We start from the raw sequence: 20990 nt of genomic DNA, 5'->3' as shown, positions 1-20990 counted from the left end.
GCATATTTGACTCGCAGTTTGTTCTGTAACGCGGTTGTAGTTGCATCCCTGAAGAACAACGCGTTATGGAAAAATCGCGTTATGATAAATAATATACAATACTAGCTTTACTACCCGACTTCGCCCGAGACTTGGATTTTTGTCTTGGATTAATACACGGCCTCCGCGGAGGGAGGGGGAGAGGATGCGTGACGTCAGCAGGCACACTGCGTGACGCTGCCGCATGCGGGTGACATCACAGATATGACGTCACCGCTCACTAGCCGTGCAAAATATATACATTATTGCGCCCCCCTTCCCCCCCCCCCAAATACAAAAGTCTATTTTTATACTTTTTGCATTGTGTACAGTCTGGAAGCTACCCACATGCAAAATTTCAAGTTTGTTGCATGTTGGGAAGGATGCTAATCATTTCAAAAAGACACACATTCATACATTTCCCTTTTATATACGTAGTGGAGTAGAAAGGTGCGTATTGCATGGAAACTTGAGACAATGCGGGTTATGTTGGGTCAGCCTGTTGTGAAGGCAAAGTCATTGGGGTTATGTTGGGTCAGCCTGGAACGAAGGCAAATACAGTGCAGGTTACGTTGGGGCAATTAAGCTGGGAGAGCTGGGGCTGTTGCCGGGGCTGGAGAGGCGTCTTGAAGTCTGGCGAGAAACAGGTGTACGGATCACGCGGGGTGCCGTTGGGCCACGGACTAATTAATTGGAGCGTAATGAGAGCGGGGATAAATTGGGGGGTCGACAATTGGAGCGGGAGTTGGAGTTGGGAGCTGGACGAGGCAAGACGTGGAGTTTGGAGGAGAGTTTGGAGACAGAGTGGGGGACAGATTTTGGAGACAGAATTGGAAACAGAGTTTGGAGACGGAGTTGGAGACGGAGTTTGGAAACAAGAGTGTGGAGCGAAGCTGAAGAAGAGAAGCAGCTAGCAGTAGAGACAGCGTAACGATAGCGGAGCTGAAGAAGATAAGTAGTTAGCAGTGGAGAGAGCGTAGCGATAGCGGAGCTGGAGACGAGAATACCCAGTAGTGGAGAGAGCGTAGCGATAGCGGAGCTGATGACGCTGTGTGCGAAGACGCTGAGTGCGAAGACGCTGTGTGCGGAGTTGCTGAGTGCGGAGTTGCTGAGTACGGAGTCGCTGAGTGTGGAGTCGCTGAGTGCGGAGCAAGCGAAGTAATCGTGGGGAGTGGAGAGACAAAGGTGGCGAGCGAGTCGAGTGAAGCACGGCGAGCGAGCCGTGGCGACCTGGATACTGTGGAATGTGGAGGACATGCTGAGAGTTGTAAATAAAGCGGTGTTCGAAGAAAGACAGAAGTTGTCCGAGTGAAATCGAACACTACATATATATAGATGGGGGTAAGCACAGTCCGCGACATCACGTGAGAACGTGTACGCAGGCCGAACAAAGACTGAGACGCGTGGGTAGCGTCTCGAAGCATCCAGCAGCATCCCAATGCCCCGTGTGTGGCTACGCCTATGGCAGCCGTACAAGCTGCATATTCCTACTCGCGGGCCACAGTTCTGTTCACTCAATCGCGTTACTGTATATCCAATTCGCATCTGCGTCATAAAAAACGTTTTCCCTAATACGTTAATCGCGTTATATCCAATGAACACACGCGTTATAGAGAACAGACCGTATCCCTCAAATACCCTGAATCAAAAATAGATGTGTGTTTGGCGTGCACCAACAATGGAAAATGTAATGATGACGCGGTCCAAAAGTGAGCTTTCACCTTCGCAGTTTCATGCACACGTCACTGATTACTCATAAAAAAAACGCCGGTTCAGTGATTAAAGCAGCAGGATAGACCATTAAGAAACAAAATAATTGAAAGTTGCAATCACTCTATGGAATATCTTTATTAAAATACGGGCTCATTAAAATGAGTACATTTCAAACGTGCGCTCGTTGTTTTCAGATAATGCATTCCTACAATGGAAAAACAAAACACCCTATAATATTTGGAAAACAATATAGAAAGTCTGTGAGGATAAAAAAACGCCCTCTGTATATGTAAAAACAAACATAAGCCTTGGAAATACACGGAAATCTTTCCCCTTCATCAGCCAGCCTGGCAAACTCTTGCTCAATGTCCTTAAAATCCATGGGCCCAAATATCAGACAGTTTCACTCCTTAGCATCTCGTTGAGTAAGAGCTACCAATCAATCGTCCTGTCCATAAGAGGTGTTTGTTTGTTTAGATCGCGTCAATATAAATGTGTCATTAAACCCGCCACCACCCGACACAGTCAATAGGTAAGGTTTGCCACGTAAACAGAGCGTTACGAGTTCAGCACACCGGTGTGTTGGAGAGTAAACCCACTACAACATTCACAATACCCGCAATATGTACAATGCAATTCGTCCTGATTTTGGCAGTGCTGGTGCAGTTTCAGAAAATGCTGTTGCGGTTTCGAGAAGCGTCAATTTTAAAATCGTTTCTCTGTCCTCACTCTCGCTCGAGCTCGTGATGCGGGCGAGAACACCGCAGTGATGGCCGGGGTGGGCAGAGGAATCGGCAGGACCAGGAGCCGTCACTCGTTGTGGGGTCCAAGGGGTGACCGGGCCAAAACTACGAGCTGGGGCCTCCCTTGACAACCGCCGTGAGATTTGTTTTCAACAACAGTGTAAAGAAACAAAAACGCGGTTTAAATGTATTATAACATTTTTCATGAAGAGTGCTTTCACGTTAAGTTCCACGTTTGATTTGAATGTAATTATAGCAGTAGCGTAATACTGCAGAGAGTTAACACGGAGCTGTAATGGCTGCATTTCTTGCGAAGACGAAGCGCCCCTCTACAGTGTTAAATGTTCGACGATGTGGTCAGGGCAAGGGGAACCGCCATACAGAACAGCCTCTCGGTGCGGCCGTGTGAGACAAACCCAATATTGGGGGTCCCCACCTGACCAATTGCTGCACCCGCCTGAGTTGATAATTTCGCTACTACGCCACTGATAATGTAGTTTACTACGCCACTGATAATGTAGTTACTACGCCACTAATAATGTAAGTTACTACGCCACTGATAATGTAGTTACTACGCCACTGATAATGTAGTTACTACGCCACTGATAATGTAGTTTACTACACCACTGATAATGTAGTTTACTACACCACTGATAATGTAGTTACTACGCCACTGATAATGTAGTTACTACGCCACTGATAATGTAGTCACTACGCCACTGATAATGTAATTACTACACCACTGATAATGTAGTTAATACACCACTGATAATGTAGTTTACTACACCACTGATAATGTAGTTACTACGTCACTGATAGTGTAGTTACTACGTCACTGATAGTGTAGTTACTACGCCACTGATAATATAGTTACTACACCACTGATAATGTAGTTACTACGTCACTGATAATGTAGTTTACTACGCCACTGATATGGTTCGAGGATGGAATATATTTTAACCTGTGAATTTCCCGTATCACGTAAAATGTGCAGATAGATGGATTCATGACTGTAGTGGGAAGGAAAAGTGCAATGGTGATTATGATAATGCGTGTGCCCATGTGGTAGAGACAGCGTTAACGATGAAGCCACTCGCATTGCATTCAGAGTTCTCATTGGGTCTCTCTGTGAGTCTATGGATTTCTGTGTAAGTCTATGGGTCTTTGCAAGTCTATGGGACTCACTGTGAGTCTATGGTTCTCTCTGCGGGTCTATGGATCTCTGTGTGAGTCCATGGATCTCTCGAGCTGATGATGAAGCCACTGCCACCCATTCCTTTCCAGTCATTAAGTGAATCCACCTGCATGCCTCATCACCTGAGATTTTAAATTTCCATCCCAACATGCAGTTTTTAGCCTCCTCAATTTGGAGTCAACCTTCCATTTACGCAGCATTGATTAGTCATTGGTCATTTGTCTCTGGGGTGGTCGGGTGATTGGAAACTTGTTTCTGAGTGGTCAGGTCATTGAAAAGTGGTCTCTGGATGGTAGGGTCACTGGATATTGGCCTATGTTTGGTAGGATTATTAGAACATTGGCATCTGAGTGGTTGGGGCATTGCCAGGCCTGGTCACAAGACCTTCTCTCCGAGTCCATCGTTAACGAAATGGGATGGTGACACCAATGGAGCAGGGGATGATGCTGCACACCGTGACAACGGCGTTCTTGATTTTGCTCCACCACCCACGCGTGGTCGGGTCTGCAAAGAGAACGGGAGAGGAGGGGGTTGAGAGGAGCCGTGGTCGACGCTGGGTCCCTTCAACGAGTAAACAAGGACCTCTCGCAGTGACGGACGGCGACCGCGATGTGTGTTAACGTGCGGCAGCACCGCAAGTTTATTTGCAAGTGCTTTTTGGCCCATCGATAGGTGGAAAAGGTTCCCCACCCGCATTCTACTCTGTCGTGAGTTCTGCACTCTGTCGTCTTCTCTTCAGCATTGGGTCCTGTGCTCAGGAACTGTACTCAGTGTTGAGTTGTGTACTCAGAGCCGTACTCACTGCCCTTGACGAGCCAGAATGTTCTGACGTCCTGGCAGAGGTGGCCGGAGCTGCGGCCGAACGGGGATCGGTCGAAGATTTCTGGACCCGGAACGAAGGAGGAGGCCTCCGAGTTGTCCTTCTCCTGAACCGTCTTACCCTGTGACACGACCATCATCAACATCGTCGTCGTCATCATCCTTCATCGCTGTCATCTCTCTCCTGCACTATTTGATATTTCATTATCATCATCATCAGCAGCAGCAGTAGGAACAGCATCATTATCATCATCATAAATTCTAGGAGCATCACCACCATTATTAATCACAGCATCAATCATCAATACCAGTGGTGCTAATGGTGCCAGTGATGGTGTTGGTTCGTGTTGTTCGTGTTGTTGGGCTCACGTTGAGATTCTTGAGGCTGTCTCTCAGCTCGGAGAGCGACGGGAAATCTTCGGCGCCAATTTCCCGCACGTAGCACTCGCCCGGGTCGTTCGTTCTCATCACCACGAGGTTCTACAAAATGTCAACATCACCGTAGACATCATCATCATCATCACCAACATCACAGTCATCATCAGTATCGTCCCAATAGTCAACATCGTCAACATCACCATGACCATCAAATCATCATCATCATGATAATTTGTCTATAAATAAATCTTTATTTACGTGCCAAAATTCCCCTCAATAAAGTAGGCATCAGTGCATATTGATGCGAGAGTGCATTGTGTTAGGAGCACAATAGTAATTTTCGGCTGTCACTACAGACGTGGTTATGACTAAGAACAATATTGGCATTGTTAATATACTCCATGTCTTTAAAATGAAAGGTTGCGAGGATACTAAGGTTCAAGAGGGTTGGTGGTGGTGGTGGTGGAGGTGATGATGATGATGATGGTCGTGGCATGTACGATCTGCGATGTGGTGAAGATGGCTGTGGAGTTTTTTTTATAGATGGTGGTGTATAAAAATCCATGTATGGTGGCTAGTGCTGTGGTTGTGTCTCCAAGGTTTGGCAGTAGGTGTTGAATGTGGTAAGTGATGTTAGGTCATGGGCAGTGGAGGTGGTAGAGTTCGTGAAGGCGTTGGAGATGGAGGGGCTGATGGTGTAAGTGTTACATGTTGAGGTGTTACTCAAAACCTGAGAGGTGGCAATGGAAGTGATATCAGAATTGTAGACACTGGAGGTAGTGACAGAAGTCCAGAATGGTGGACGTCACGTTGCAGGTCTAGGAGGTGGTGGAGTTAACGGCGGACATGTAGATCATGGGCATGGTGTAGCAGTTAGAGGTCGAGGAGGTGTTGGGGATGCTCATAGATGCGGGCCATGTGGAGGGTTCTGCTGTGGGAGCTGGGTTCTTGGCTGCAGATGTTGTTTGCATGTCACTCTCTCCGTGGTCGGCGTCGATTTTTTCTTTCTTGGGGTCCTCCCTCCACATTTAGAAACATGCATTAAGATTCTTAGGATAATTTTGGTGGTATAAATGTCTAAGTGATAAGCCACTTTGTTGAGCTACCATTTGTGGCCAGGTCGCTTTTGACAAATAAGTTCATACCTCAGTGGGCTTTGCCTGGTAGTATGGGGACGGTTTAGTGTTTTATTTGTTTGTGTTTGGGTGATTTGTTTACCTTTCTTGCACTACTTTCGTGTTTCCAGTATAAATACTGATTTGTTGATGCTGCAGCTGCTGCTGCTGCGTGGTGGACTCGCCTTGCCGTAGTCGAGGAGCGTGGTGGAGGAGATGTTGCCGTTCTGGATGTAGAAGGTGGCGAGGTTCTCCTTGGGGTTCACCTGCACCGTCTGCTCCTCGGGCTTCCCATCTTTGTTCTTCACGATCACCTTATAGAGCTGCTCTCGTTGACACCCAATTACAAAAACAAGGATTCCCCCCAATGAGCCTTGACAGACTGTAGGGGCAAGTGCTATTAGCGAGTAGCACCTATGAAGGCCGGCACGGCACACGAGGGGGTGGGTGGCCAGCACCACGCCCGGCCGCTTTTTTTTCCCAAGTGGCGATGCTTACACATCGCACCAGGTACTCATTTGAGGCTTAGTCAACTTAGGGGAGGCCCAGCACGGGTCCAGATTCTCGTCACCGAATTAAACACACGCGTGCACGCACACACACACAAACGCAACACGAATCAGGCTAGATTCAGAAATATCTCTGATCAAATCACTAATAATAGAGTAGGCCCGATCTCTTCCTATCTCGGAAGCTAAGCGGGGCTGAACCTGGATGGTGCCCAAACACGTGACCCGCGTGACCCGCATGCCCAAACCGGTCGTCATAGGGCCACGTGGTGGGCAGTGGAAGGCAGTGAAGGGCAGAGTAACGAAGCCCCCTCTTGTCTAAACTCCCCCTGCCCCCCTTCCCCGCCTTCACCAGCTCGCATTGACCGGCGTGGTGAAGTATGGTCGCGTATCCCCTCCCTTAGTTTACCAGGTCATCCATCCAGCAGTGGAGTCACACAACGTGGCTGGACATGGAGAGACGCTGCTTACGGGAGAAAGTGAGAGGCTGAATCCGCTTCCTGAAGAAGCCCAACGAAGCAAAACGTTGGACGTAATGCCGAACAACACGCGTTACAGCCCAAAACACGCACCCGAGAGCCAGGCCTATCGCGGCATTTTCTGCTACGCGTATAAGGAAGCGTTAATCATCATCGTCGTAGTCGTCACAATAATGCCCTGCCATTCCCATGGGCTCAATTCTAATTCTATCACATTCCAAGTGTGCCATCTTCTTCCGTGAGCTTCTAGAAATAAGTATTAATCTCGTTCAAGTCCATTACCCTTGAGCATATATTTTATTTCCCACTGGTTATCAATGTTTAATAATGTCAACTCTCATGGCCACAGAATCCGCGAGGTTTCCCAGCGGAGGGGCTCCCCGTCGTGAATGACGCAGTTGGTCATCTGCGATTATTCGGCTGCTGCTGCTGCCAACATGACCCGTCGGTCCTGAGCCGATAAGGCGAAACCGGCAAAATCGCTTCAAAGGCTGTTAACCAGTCTACATTATAGACTGCCAGTACACCCACTCAGTTTAATAACCATTGCTACAGTCTACATTACCGACTGCCAATACGCTCACCAGCTTGAAAAAACAGGCTACAGTCTACATTATAGACTGCCAGTACACTCACCGAGGTTAAGAACCAGGCTACAGTCTACATTTAAGACTGCTAGTATGCTCGCCGAGGTTAAGAACCAGGCAACAGTCTACATTAGTGTTTTTTAATTGTTTTTTTATTATAATTTTTAATTCTTATTTTACTTGTATTATTTTTATTCACTTGATTTATGAAATTTTTTATTATTTATTATTTTTATTGCTTTTATTATTGATTATTTTTCTATCTACGTGACTTCATTGACACCTGTATATTTGGAGTTTGCATGTTCTCCCCGTGATCGTATGGATTTTCTCCGAGTCCTTCGGTTTTTCCCTCCACATTTAGAAACATGCATTTATGAGTGTTTGGCCGCTATAAATGTCCACATCATAAGCTATCATTTGTGGCCACGTCGCATCTAAAAAAGCTATATAACTCAGTGGGCTTTACCTGGTAAAGTAAAACTAGTTTATAGTTTAGTATATTTCTTCCCAGTTAATATAGTTTCAATAGAACATAGCTTTATAATTTAGGTCCATATACTCTACCGGATCAGCCCATCTCCTCTCTAGGTCGTGCAGCACCCATTTCGTCCCCTCTATCCGGTCAAACAGAAGCTGCTTGGGCACGCGGTGGCTACATGACCCCAGCCTTGGGTAATGCGCGACACACGAACACACAAACACACGAACACACGAAAACACACGAAAACACAAACAAACACACGAACACAACACACAAACAAACACACACAAACACAAACAAACACACAAACACAAACGAACACGCGCACCTCGGTCGCGTTGCTGCCCCCGATGAAGACTCCCAGTAGGACGCCCGCCACCACCACCGCGATCAGCAGCAGCAGCAGCGACGCGCAGATGATGATGAACTTGCGGCTGAACCTGGACTCGGCCGGGTACGCCTGAAACAAACACAGACACGGCGCGTGACACAACCACCAATCGTACTGGCACAACAGACAGGATCACCACCACCACCACAGCGATCAGCAGCAGCAGCGACGACGACGCGCAGATGATGATGAACTTGCGCATGAACCTGAACCGGGCCGAATGCGACCGAGCCAGCCACAGACACGGCGCGTGACACAACCACCAAATCGTGCTGCTTTCAAATGAGCGACGTTCATCTTGCCCAGGTGCCGGTACGCGCGGTGTTTAAGGAAACGTGACAACAGGTACTGTAAGAGATGCGACACCAAGAGAAAGCTACAGTATCCCCATCCTGCTGCTGAGAACCATCAATCGCATCAGAACCCTGATTTCCAGGGTACCTGCACATCCACCAACCCCCCACCCCCTCCCCCAAGCTCTGCGGTCCTCTATATATTAAGGGGATATCGGCCATTGAACGAGTGTTTACATGTAGCTATCATTCGCCACTGATGTTGGTCGTGTCCGAGGAATCTTGGTCCCAGGGCTCACAGGGCGACGTGCTAACCACTGCGCCACTACTCCACCCATTTTTAATTTACTCTGCCTTTATATCTTATAATTATTATAATAATCGCTTCTTTATCCAAGGAAAGTCATACTGAATTGTATAGGTTTCTTTGTCAGGAGGGCCTTGCATTATTTTTTTATTTTATCTTAAGATGTCTTTCTGCCAATTAATGCATTTTAAGTATGTGGCTGCTCTTAATGTCCACGTGACAAGCCACTTGGTTGAGCTATTTTCTGTAGCCAGGTCGCTTCTGAATAAGAGCTATATAGCTCAGCGGGACTTATCACGTGGAAATGTATAGCAGCCAAATACCCTAAACGCGTGATGTTGGTTCTAAAAGTGTATGGGAAAACCCGAAGGACCCGGAAAAGAATCCACGCGACCACACGAACAGAGAGAGAGAGAGGGAGAGACACGCAAACTCCAAATATACAGCAAGCGTCAGGGTCGGGATTCGAAACGACCAACTCCTCCTGTACACCAGGCGAGGAAGACAACACCTTCAGGGATATTGAATGCAGCGGCAGACGAGGTGTTTGACGGTCACGCTCTAACTGCGGGGGTCTCACTGGAGGGGCGTCCAAAGCAGCCGTCGAATCAAATCCTTTCTCCATGGTGGCTCTCGCCGGCTCTTGGGTGACTTCGACAGCCGCAGCTCCACCGCTCCCTCTGTGACATCGTCTCGCGACGGCGAACCGCCTCTTATAAGCACGAGGCGCTCGGGGGATGAAGAAGAAGAAGAAGGCAGGGAGGAGGTGGCGGTGGTGGTGGTTGTGATGGAGGTCGATTGGGATTTCTTTCAGCCAGGATTAAGCCGCGGTGGGGGCGGGGTGGCTGGGAATGTTTGAATTGTGGACTTTTTACAACAATAACGCCAACCACCACCAACCACCCCACGCATCGCCTCCTCTCAGTGCCCCCCCCCCCCCCCTCCAGTTGTGTCGCGTTACCCGTGTGAAATAATGGAGCTCAGTTTGTGGTTCCCCCCCCCCCCCCCATTCCTCCCAGAAGGGACATGCAATATGCAAATAGCCGAGCTCGTAATGAAAACATGTTTATCGCTGGGGAATTCCAGAAAGTGTGGCTCTGAGTTGAAATAAGTGGCTCTGCTGTGGTTACAAGTAAATCAGACTGCAACGGAATCACCGATCTTGATGATATTAGCCAAGCAAATGCACGGGGGTATGTCGTGTCATTTCTCGATCCATAATATGTGCAAATCTCTGATCGAATTTCCTTTGAGTCAATGCGATTGACTCAAAGGAAATTCGAACGCTCACGAAACCAAATTCGCACACACACACACAAAGATTGGAAGTGCAACCAGAGATAAAAGCGCGTGCAGGCTGACCGAGAGACGTTGGGAGTCGAGTAACGTCTGTGGTTTATTGTCGCCATCATCCTTGGCAGTAAACACAGGAGCGCTGAGGTACAATCAAAACCGGCACACATCATTGAGAAGGGGAAATAACTCTCAGTGCGAGAAGATGGGAGAACTGCATTGTGACTGTCTTGTCTTGGCACCTCAACAAGAGAACAATCGTTTAAATAACGGGACAGGTGGTAACTTTCCTCCACAGTGATCAGGCGTGGACCCCTGATGAGACGCACGGCAGCAGGAGGCAATGGTGGCTTACGCTGCACTGATGAGTCCTAACAATAATATGGCCGCAAATTTCGACTCTCGAGTTGGTGGTGTTAGAACGAGGCTGTGCGCATGTCACATGCAGAATCAGAATATTGAGTTATACTGGAGAAATCCGATGAGCTATGAAGCTCTTGTTCACATATGTCCAGGAGGGGCGGGTAAGAATATTACATACAGTACAAAAACACGATAGGAGTGCGAAGTACAAGAAAGGTAATCAAATCACACAAACACAAACAAATACAACACTAAACCATCCCCATGCTACCAGTACGGTGATGCCACTTGGCATGCAAGGCAGGATGGGAAGGCTGATGCTGTCGCCAAAATGTAACCTTTTGCTGTCCAGACACCACCTTCTGCATGTGGTCGTAGTGTTCTATTTTTTTGTTTTATAACACTACTATTTTGAATCGTTCAGAGTATTTGGCTGCTGTAAACTTCCCCGTGATAAGCCACTTCGTTGAACTATCATTTGTGGCCAGGTCGCTTCTGAATAAGAGCTATTTCGAGCTCAGTGTGCCTTACCTAGAAAACAAATTAATTTGAAGCTTTCGTCACTGCAGGAATCCATACTCTTTGGATCTTTCGGTAAAGTAACGTAGGTAGAAAAAAATAAAAAAATATATCACGACGTTTCGATCGCAACACGACTTCACCGAAAGAACCAGAGTATAGAAAACAAATTGTTTCATCGTTTACTTTTACCCTTCTAAGTTTCCTCCTGGCACGCAGCCTCATTTCTCCCGGAATGTTCTTATTCAACTCTTGTTTGTTTCATATCTCTCGATGTGTTTCGTTGTATTCCTAGTCGTGACTGTGGGGGCCCATGCCGCTCTTGAAAAATTCGACGAATCCTGACCTCTTGAGTTCTCGTCCGGTGCAAACAAAATTAACCAAATCTAAACTTATCTCCCGTAGTGGCCGCGGGCTCCATTGTGTGGAACAACATCCGAAAAATGTGCAACGAAGCACGGAGAGGTGCAGGCTTGGAGATACACTGAAGACGGATCGAGGAACACGTGGATCAGAAAGCAAACACAGCTTGGAGATCCATAATGGATGTTTTTTTTGGGGTTAGATCGCGTAAATGAAAATGTGTCGTTAAACCCGCCATCACCCGACGCAGCCAATTAGTCAGGGTTGTCACGTCAAGAAAGCATGCCGAATTCGCATCTAGTTCAGCACACCGGTTGCGTGTTGGAGAGTAAACCAACAACATTTACAATTCGAACCTACGCGTTAAACTGACAGCTTAGAGACATCGCGTTGACCGTTGAGAAACGTAAGCGGACTTGAGCAGGACACGTTATGGCTTGCAGGAACGATATGCATACATGTAGAACGTCTTTCGCACCATATGTAGCCAACCGTGCTACACGGAGTTGCGGGAGAAGGACAACAAACTAAACACAAAACGCAGTTCTAAAGAAATTAGTTTTCAATCGTGCATAGCTCCAGTGGCTTCCTAACATCGCAAGGAAGAGCGTTCCAGACGGCCGCAGCAGCGCATCTGAAAGCGCGCGATGCGGTGACCACCGCTGTTCGAAGGCAGAGCCAAAAGCCGCTGCTGTTGCGAGGATGAACGGGAGTTGGCGTGATGGTGGTTTATTGTTCCTTGAAGAAAAACGCTGGTGGTCGAGACGAACGACGGAGTGGCAGCCAAAGGCGGCAATGCGCCCGAGAGGACGTCCACCCGCGTTGCGGAGAGATGAAATTGTGGTCACGCGCAGGAGCCATTTGGAACTTTTGCATCGCGAAACCTGTGAGAGGTGGCAATGGTTTAGTGGGAGGGAAAAACCCTTCTCTTTCTTGGTTGTAAAACGTTCACAAAACACAAGAACGCTATAGAATTTCTAGTCAAATTTTCTCTTTCTTAAAGCTACGGCTTTGGGATTCGCTGGGGACCAAAAAAAACCCCAACATCTTTACATCCTTGAGTCAAATTACCTTTGATAAACGGCGGTGGCGTGGGAGGGGGGGCCGTGGCACTGGAATTTTTGTTGTTGTTACAGCCTTTTCTCAAATTTCGTTCTGTAAACGGAGGCGCAAAGAAAGCAAGTGCGCGTGTATTTAAGACGGGGTGAAAACTGTGTTTTAAAAACACACCGCGTGTGCCACACCTCCCTGCTCCCGGTGAAATCTTCCACTTCCTTATGTTACCCCCCCCGCCTCCCCCACCTGCACGGGCAGCTATTCGAATTGCCACCGACGGTCATCGGCCACGATCAATCAACTGCTGGATTGTTTGGCCTTCCCCAAAAGCCATCGCCGTCTCTCGCGGCGGTCCTGAGATGTGCGCGATCCACCCAAGCGCCTGCACGCGAGCGGATTGTTACGCTCCATCTCCACGGCAGTGGTTCCCAAAATTTGTTTTTATTATTTTCGCGACAGTGCCCCCCCCCCATCCCCCCGTGTTGAATTTTGTTTCAACCACGTGTGTTACCCCCCCCCCCCTTGCCTGACCCAACATGGTTGTGAGAAATACATGTATGAATAATGAACATCAATGTTTTAACCAATTGTGCCTTTCGTGAGGTGTAACCCTAACTAGCTAGGAACTTGCAAGCGCAAGAAAACAAATTGAATGGACGCGCTGCCTGGGCCGCGTGAATTGTTCGCGCTTGCTGCTGCCTCTCGGACTCCCGCGTTGTTGACCATCAACGGGTTTCGAAAGGTCTTCGATATCGTTCCATGTCACCGTGTGGATTCACATTTGATCGTATTCTTTGGGTCTATTGGTAAAGTCACGTAGGTAGGTTCAGAGAAAATAACAAACAAAAAATAACCAAAAACTACGACGTTTCGATCGCAACACAAGCGTTCGTCATCCTGTTTTGCGATCGAAACGTACCCCTTTGGGAGATTGCCACGTACCCCCAGGGGTCCGCGTACCCCCCCACCCCCCGTTGAGAACCACGTTTCGAGGGTTCGGTCCCTACTTTTTCTGTCACTTAATCATCAGTATGGGCCACACGCCAAGATCTATATTCTTAGCTCTTTCGGTAAAGTCACGTTGAAGGGAAACAATAAAATAATAAAATATATCTTCTTTGGTTCTTTCGGTAAAGTCACGTAGAATGAGAATAAAATAATTAAATAAAACAATACAATTATCACGACGTTTCGGCCACAACACAAGCGGCCTTCTTCAGGTGAAGGAACAAAAAACTGTCGGGACGACAGAGCTCGTCGTGAGAATTTTATTGTTTTATTTTATGATTTTATTCTCATTCTACGTGACTTTACCGAAAGAACCAAAGACGATGAATCCTTGTAGTCACGAAAGCTTTAAATCGAAATAAAATATATATAAAACAATTAAAAATTATCACGACGTTTCGACCATAACACAAACGGTCATCATCAGGTGTGAAAACCAACGGCAAGAAACATTTGAAAGAAGTGGCGGTTTGCATTTATTTCTTTATAAACTGTGTTTGTATTTATTTATTTATAATAAAAAAACGTTTGCACCACGGGCAGCGATTTGGCAGTTTATTTATAAGGACGAGTCCATCTATGTTCTGAAAAGAGGAGGGGGGAGACGAAAAATTTATGTATGCTCTCTGAAAGCCACCGTAAGCGTGAACAATCAATTAAGACCCGAAATGGTTTATCAAATCCTTCCAATGATTGCTAAGCTAAGAATATAAATTACTGCAGTCACGAAAGCTTTAAATCAAAAGGCCATGATCTCTTCCACGCAATGCGTCCTGCCAAATCCCGCGGGAAAACTTCTCAATGATAATGGAAGTCCTGAACCTGCGTTTGTTCTCCGGCCCACGTGTTCGTCTCTCTGTCTGTCGAGCACAAAGAGTCGATTCACCGCAATTTCCGGAAGGAAGCACAACTCCGCAGACTCTTAAGCGCGCGAATTCATCTTTGCGCAGCGACTCTCCCTGATGTGATACGTTGCGGGGTTTCTGTTGTGCTTGGTGATCACAGTCTCTGCACACTGCCGGAGCGTTTTTCATTTTGCATTTGTGACAAAATGCATCGTCATCAAGTGTCCCCATCTGCTGCGATGGTATTAGTGTGCGGATGCGGTTTAGGATTGCACCCATGAGCTTGGATTTAGGTAGGTTTGTATGTGTGCTGAACTTCTTTGGCGCCGTACGTAGCCAACCGTGTTAATTGAACGCGACAATAGAAAGTAATACACAGTAGCAATATGCTGAGAGCGCCTCTGTCAGAATCAGAATATTTATTTACACTGGAGGAATCCGAGGAGCTATAAAGCTCTTTTTTTTCCTTCTAAAATTTCCAGTAGGGGCGGGTCAGAAGGTTACACCAACAAACAATACAAACACACGATATGAGTGCTAAGTTACATTGCATAGACATTAACAATGGGGAGAGGTAACGCCGTGGTTAGAGCACTGCCCTGCGAAAACGGCGACCCGAGTTCGATTCCTTGCTCACGACCAATACCGGACCTGGGCCTCCCCTTGGCCAACTCACCTAGCGCGGTGGAGAGACAAAGGTGGCCGGGCGTGGTGTTGGGGGCACCGCAGCCCCTCCGTGTTGTCGTGCCGGTCTTCATGGATGCTACTCGCTAACGGCACTTGCCACGACAGTCTATCGAAGCCTCGACAGGGGGGGGTGGGGGTCATTTTATTCGTCGATTACATTGCAAGATCGTGGAATATGGCGGCGGCTTGGGGAGGTATTCATCCAGCAGTGGATTGACCATGGCTGCTGCTGCTGGTTGCTGGTTGGTGGTGGTGATGGTTTACCTACATTTGTTCCGTCTTTGGGGAATGAATCAGAGTCGGAGCGGAGCCCACACGGGAAGCAGAGGCTCGGGCCGCCAGGCGCGAGGGTGGAGCGCCACGGGTAGTCGTCGCCACAGGAGGAGCAGAGTAAACCATCATCACGGGGACTCCCGTCATCCCCGCAGCAGCAGCAGGAGCAGCAGCAGTAGCAGCAGCTGCTTTTGGCCAACCGCCGAACCAAGTCGGGCACCGTGTCGCGCGCTTTCAGATGCGCTTTTGAGACCGTCTGGAACGCTCTTGCTTGCGATGCTAGGAAGCCACGTGGAGTTGTGCGCTTTTAAATCTAGATTCAACATTTTTTTTCTTTAGGACTGCTTTTTGTGTTTGATGTGTTGTAGCCCCCCCCCTGCACCTCAGTGACGGGGTGTTAACTCCATCGCCTGGTATGCAGGAGGTCGCGGGTTCGATCCGCTGCCGTAGATTTGGAGTTTGCGTGTTCTCTCTCTCCCCGTGGTCGCGTGGATTTTTCTCCGGGTCCTCCGGTTTTTCCCTCCACAGTTAGATTCAACATCACTCGTTTGGAGCATTTGGCGACTATACATTTCCATGTAATAAGCCATTTCGTTGAGCTATCATTTAAAAAAGCTATGTGGCACAGTGGGCTTTACCTACTAAAATAAAATAAATGACCGGACTGAGACCATCACCTCACTACATTTGAGAACCAGGCAGCTGCCTGGATCACAGGCGGCTGCCTGGATCACAGGCGGCTGCCTGGATCACAGGCGGCTGCCTGGATCACAGGCGGCTGCCTGGATCACAGGCGGCTGCCTGGATCACAGGCGGCTGCCTGGATCACAGGCGGCTGCCTGGATCACAGGCGGCTGCCTGGATCACAGGCGGCTGCCTGGATCACAGGCGGCTGCCTGGATCACAGGCGGCTGCCTGGATCACAGGCGGCTGCCTGGATCACAGGCGGCTGCCTGGATCACAGGCGGCTGCCTGGATCACAGGCGGCTGCCTGGATCACAGGCGGCTGCCTGGATCACAGGCGGCTGCCTGGATCACAGGCGGCTGCCTGGATCACAGGCGGCTGCCTGGATCACAGGCGGCTGCCTGGATCACAGGCGGCTGCCTGGATCACAGGCGGCTGCCTGGATCACAGGCGGCTGCCTGGATCACAGGCGGCTGCCTGGATCACAGGCGGCTGCCTGGATCACAGGCGGCTGCCTGGATCACAGGCGGCTGCCTGGATCACAGGCGGCTGCCTGGATCACAGGCGGCTGCCTGGATCACAGGCGGCTGCCTGGATCACAGGCGGCTGCCTGGATCACAGGCGGCTGCCTGGATCACAGGCGGCTGCCTGGATCACAGGCGGCTGCCTGGATCACAGGCGGCTGCCTGGATCACAGGCGGCTGCCTGGATCACAGGCGGCTGCCTGGATCACAGGCGGCTGCCTGGATCACAGGCGGCTGCCTGGATCACAGGCGGCTGCCTGGATCACAGGCGGCTGCCTGGATCACATGCGGACTGGTCCACAGGCGGCTGCCTGGATCACAGGCGGCTGCCTGGATCACAGGCGGCTGCCTGGATCACAGGCGGCTGCCTGGATCACAGGCGGCTGCCTGGATCACAGGCGGCTGCCTGGATCACAGGCGGCTGCCTGGATCACAGGCGGCTGCCTGGATCACATGCGGACTGGTCCACAGGCGGCTGCCTGGATCTCAGGCGGCTGCCTGGATCTCAGGCGGCTGCCTGGATCACAGGCGGCTGCCTGGATCACAGGCGGCTGCCTGGATCACATGCGGACTGGTCCACAGGCGGCTGCCTGGATCTCAGGCGGCTGCCTGGATCTCAGGTGGCTACCTGGTCCACAGGCGGCTGCCTGGATCACAGGCGGCTGCCTGGATCTCAGGTGGTTGGTTGCCTGGTCCACAGATGGCCGCCTGGATTCGATCCGAGGACCCCAAACCGTGCGAGCTCAGCACTCTGACCGCTGAGTCATCAGGAGGCCTCCTCTACAGCCCAGAGGTCGAGCAGCAGCAGCAGAGAAGCGATGGCGCAGTGCGGTGGCATCAGTGGCAATGACCTTTTGACATCACGCCGTTTTAGCAGGGGAGCAGCATTCAAATATAAAACACACAGCAGGTGTACTTTTACAATGTACACTTTATTAAACCATCCTTTCGACGACAATCTACTTCTTCAAGCGATTATACACTGCTACCTACTTTCTTCAACGCCATATACACACTGTACAAAACCTTCAAAGCAGTGGTTCTTAAACATGACTGCAGCCTTGCAACCCCTTTGGTTCTCAGTCGTTTAAACTTGTATCATGTTAACACATGCATAGGTTTGATGAAAGAAAGTGTATCGATGATTTACCTTCTACATTTAAATCTGGCCGTGTCTCGCACACCCAGAAAGGGCATCTCGCTTTACCCACGGGGTGCGTGCACTCCAGGTTAAGAACCACCGCTTTAAAGCGTTACGTTAATTCCAACTGGAGTCACCGCACGAAACACAATTGTACTCTTGTCGGTAATCGCCTCATTGAAACAAGTTGGAAAATGACGCCTGTGGCAATTTTCAATCGGCCTCTCATTAAAGACGAGATATCTCCTTCACCCGCTGTCAAGTGATTTTTTTTTCCCCAATTGCAGTCTCACGCAAACGTAATCGATTTACATTCAGCCGCAGAACTGCCCTCTCGTTGAATTTAGCGAGATGACCAAAACTAACCAACATTTGGATATCCTGTCTCCGTAGCAAAGTTCACCTAAAACTTTATCGAAAACATCAGACTGTTGATAGCGTGACAACCAAGCGTCAAATTCCGAAGCCGTTAATTGTGGCTTTGTTGGTTGTGCCGCAAAGACTTGTAGACACACACACGCAGCGACTGTTTTGAGACATTTCTCATGTCGTAGTCGATACAAAAAAAAACGCGACGGTATGTTGACTGAAAGAGAAACGAACAGAACTGATCGAAATCGCTCGCGCCTGCTTGAGCTCAGATTCGACCGCTTCGTCAATTTGAGATTTGCATCGTGCTCACATGCATCATAAGCCAGGCAATGGCCCCGTGACTTCCTTTGTGTTGAGTTCTGATGTCCTCCCCCCACACCTCTGATTAGCATGGTTGGCTCCGTACGGCGCGAACGAAGTTCAACGTACATATACATAGACACAACAGGCCAACAGCTTCACAGCAATATTTATCCATCTCTGTAAGAAACTTAGCCGCACGCATCAGATGCTAGAGGGCATATTACGACGCGGCAACACTGCGTTTCTGTCCTCAAGTCACCCTTTGTCGCTGCACGTGTCTCCTGCAGTCATAATTGACCGGGGTTTGTTTGTATGTGTGCGCGTGTGTTAATGCGTGGCCCGCCACAGGTATTTTAACATCCTATTCGGCCACGGTCGGGAAATGTTTTCTAGCACCGCCCCCACCTTTTGTAAGCGCCGCTTAAGCCCGGTCAACTTTCAAATACCCGAGCAATTCGCTGACAACTCAAACAATTGAACAAGTCTTTCGTCAATAAAACTTAAAACATTGCGAGTCAAACGCTCGGGAAAATCACTGCCTGCTCAAACAAGCAATGGGAGCGTCACTCATAAATCAACGGTTGGCAGCCCTAAGCCATTAATTGTAAAATGCCCCACGGCAGGGGCAAGGCAATTCATGGGACTATCACCGTGCGCTTTCCAGTGGTATTCATTAACTCGTGGCAGTGTAGCTCTGAAAATATCCGCTTTCCTGGGCTGTTATCTTTTACACGAAGGTTTGCACTGCTCCGAGAAATCCGAATGGATACTTTGATTCGTGGCATAACAAGCAAATACACAATTCGGAAAGGGGGGGGGGTGGAGATACGTGCGAGTTAAGAGGACGAGTTTACGCCAGATAAGACTTCAACTCTTGCATCTTAAGACTGCGAGGTCATCGTTGGGACCATCGCAGCACCCACCTGGACCTGTCACATCCGGCAAGGGTTGAGGTTTATTACGGAGCCCGCTCAATCGACATCAACCAGCCCTTAGGCGACCGGGGAAATCAACCTGGATATCACCTTCACTGAGACTTTGAAACTCCTTCGGATCCACATTACGACCCCGATGACCACTGATGAAGCTGAAAGGTGTTTTTCAACTTTGAAAAGATTGAAGAAATTTCTGAGAAATGCCATGTCCCAGGACCGCCTCAATACACTTGCTATGCTTTTAATGGAAAGAAGCTGATTTTTGTATTTAAAGCTTTCGTGACTGCAGTGATTCATATTCTTGGTCCTTTCGGTAAAGTCACGTTGAAGGGAAACAATAAAATATATATATTATATTTTATTCCCTGAACAAAAACAATAATATATATTATAATATATTATATATTGTATTCCCTTCAACGTGACTTTACCGAAAGAACCAAGAATAGGAAAGAAGCTGATCAATGAAATTCCCGACTTCAAGAGACGAGCGATTGAATTAGTTTGCTTCTCTGAAGGATCGACGTGCCGAATTCTTATATTAATAGGTCAATGCAGAGGAAAGGGAGTCTGCTATTGTGGAGTCGCCCATCTTGGGGATATTGTGTGGTAAGCCATGTTAATTATTTAATGGCAATTTAATGGGTTTATTGATATATGGTTAAGCATGTACTCGAAATATCACTCGTGGCCTTAAAACCAGAAATATTTGTTACATTGAACTTAATCGTGGCTTAAACCCAAAATCAAATGTGTAGGATGTCAGTATGACCCTATCTTTTGATTCGACAATGTAGTCAAAGTGATGTTACAGTTTCTAGACAACAGTGCGACAGTGACCACACAACGAAACAAGCTGGAGTGAAAAGTTAAGTAAATAGTAGAGCCCGTGTACATTTTATTAATGTCCATAATAGAGGTGTTTAGGTCCGATCGCGTAAATATATAAACGTGTCGTTAAAACCCACCACCACCCGACAGAGCCAACTAGTAAGGGTTGTCAATACAATGTTTGTGTCGGTGGGTTATATGACGGCATGTGGCTGCTATTGTACAGTGCGCGGTGTCTTGGTTGCCTTGGCTAATTTGTTGAGTCGTGTCAGCTGATCTGTAATTATTTAGGCTTTTGGCCGTCAAATATGCTGTGTGGTGTGGATTTGAGGGTCATAGAGACAGCATTTGAGTGCTTTGTTTTGTATCGTTTAGAAATGCCTACCGTTGGTAGATAAGACAGTTTTATCACTTTTACGGGAAGGTGAATAATATGGCGAGGTTTTTCTTAATTAGAACACTATTTTCAGAGGTCACTCACAATTGCCCCACCTAGTAAACAAGTCACAAGTCACCACTGGTGACCACCATGCATACAACAGGTGTTTTGGCTGCGGCAGGAATGTTACCCAACGCAGCAACAATGTTGTACTGTCCATCTTCTCTCCAAACTTCTATGCTCCCCGCATCACCGAACCGCACATTGACCAGCGGTGGCATGTCAAAGGTCCTCATCCGGCAGTGGACTGACAAAAGGGCTGTACATGTATATTACACTGCACACCAGGCGATGTGCATTGGCTCTAGGTCAGGGTAATCAT

The 20990-nt window shown here is 48.4% G+C and overlaps 1 protein-coding gene across 1 annotated transcript; it reads right to left on the bottom strand.

Annotated features, from left to right (window-relative positions):
- Positions 1-1834: 1834 nt before the first annotated feature.
- On the bottom strand, positions 1835-9757 carry LOC116944616 (gastrokine-1-like). Its single transcript, XM_032958340.2, has 6 exons — positions 9612-9757; positions 8369-8500; positions 6167-6304; positions 4858-4968; positions 4472-4610; positions 1835-4173 (listed from the first exon to the last, which is right to left on the bottom strand). The coding sequence occupies exons 1-6, from the start codon at positions 9654-9656 to the stop codon at positions 4073-4075; spliced, it is 666 nt and encodes a 221-aa protein (XP_032814231.2). The 5' UTR covers positions 9657-9757; the 3' UTR covers positions 1835-4072.
- Positions 9758-20990: the final 11233 nt, after the last annotated feature.

The sequence above is a fragment of the Petromyzon marinus genome, chromosome 21, assembly GCF_048934315.1.
Source record: "Petromyzon marinus isolate PM22_M1 ecotype Great Lakes invasive population chromosome 21, UKy_Petmar_22M1.pri1.0, whole genome shotgun sequence".
NCBI classification, from domain to species: Eukaryota; Metazoa; Chordata; class Hyperoartia; order Petromyzontiformes; family Petromyzontidae; genus Petromyzon; species Petromyzon marinus.
The sequence above is the reverse complement of the archived record's forward strand: the minus strand, read 5'-3'. Positions and strand labels throughout refer to the sequence as shown.

What these genes read in the sequence shown, in the direction of transcription:
- LOC116944616 (XM_032958340.2), bottom strand. Translation starts at nt 9,656, where the DNA reads ATGGAGAAAGGATTTGATTCGACGGCTGCTTTGGACGCCCCTCCA. An exon ending in ACAGCCTCAAGAATCTCAAC is followed by an intron (nt 4,611 to 4,857) that starts GTGAGCCCAACA and finishes GTCGTGTCACAG; the next exon opens with GGTAAGACGGTTCAGGAGAA. An exon ending in ATTCTGGCTCGTCAAGGGCA is followed by an intron (nt 4,174 to 4,471) that starts GTGAGTACGGCT and finishes TTCTCTTTGCAG; the next exon opens with ACCCGACCACGCGTGGGTGG.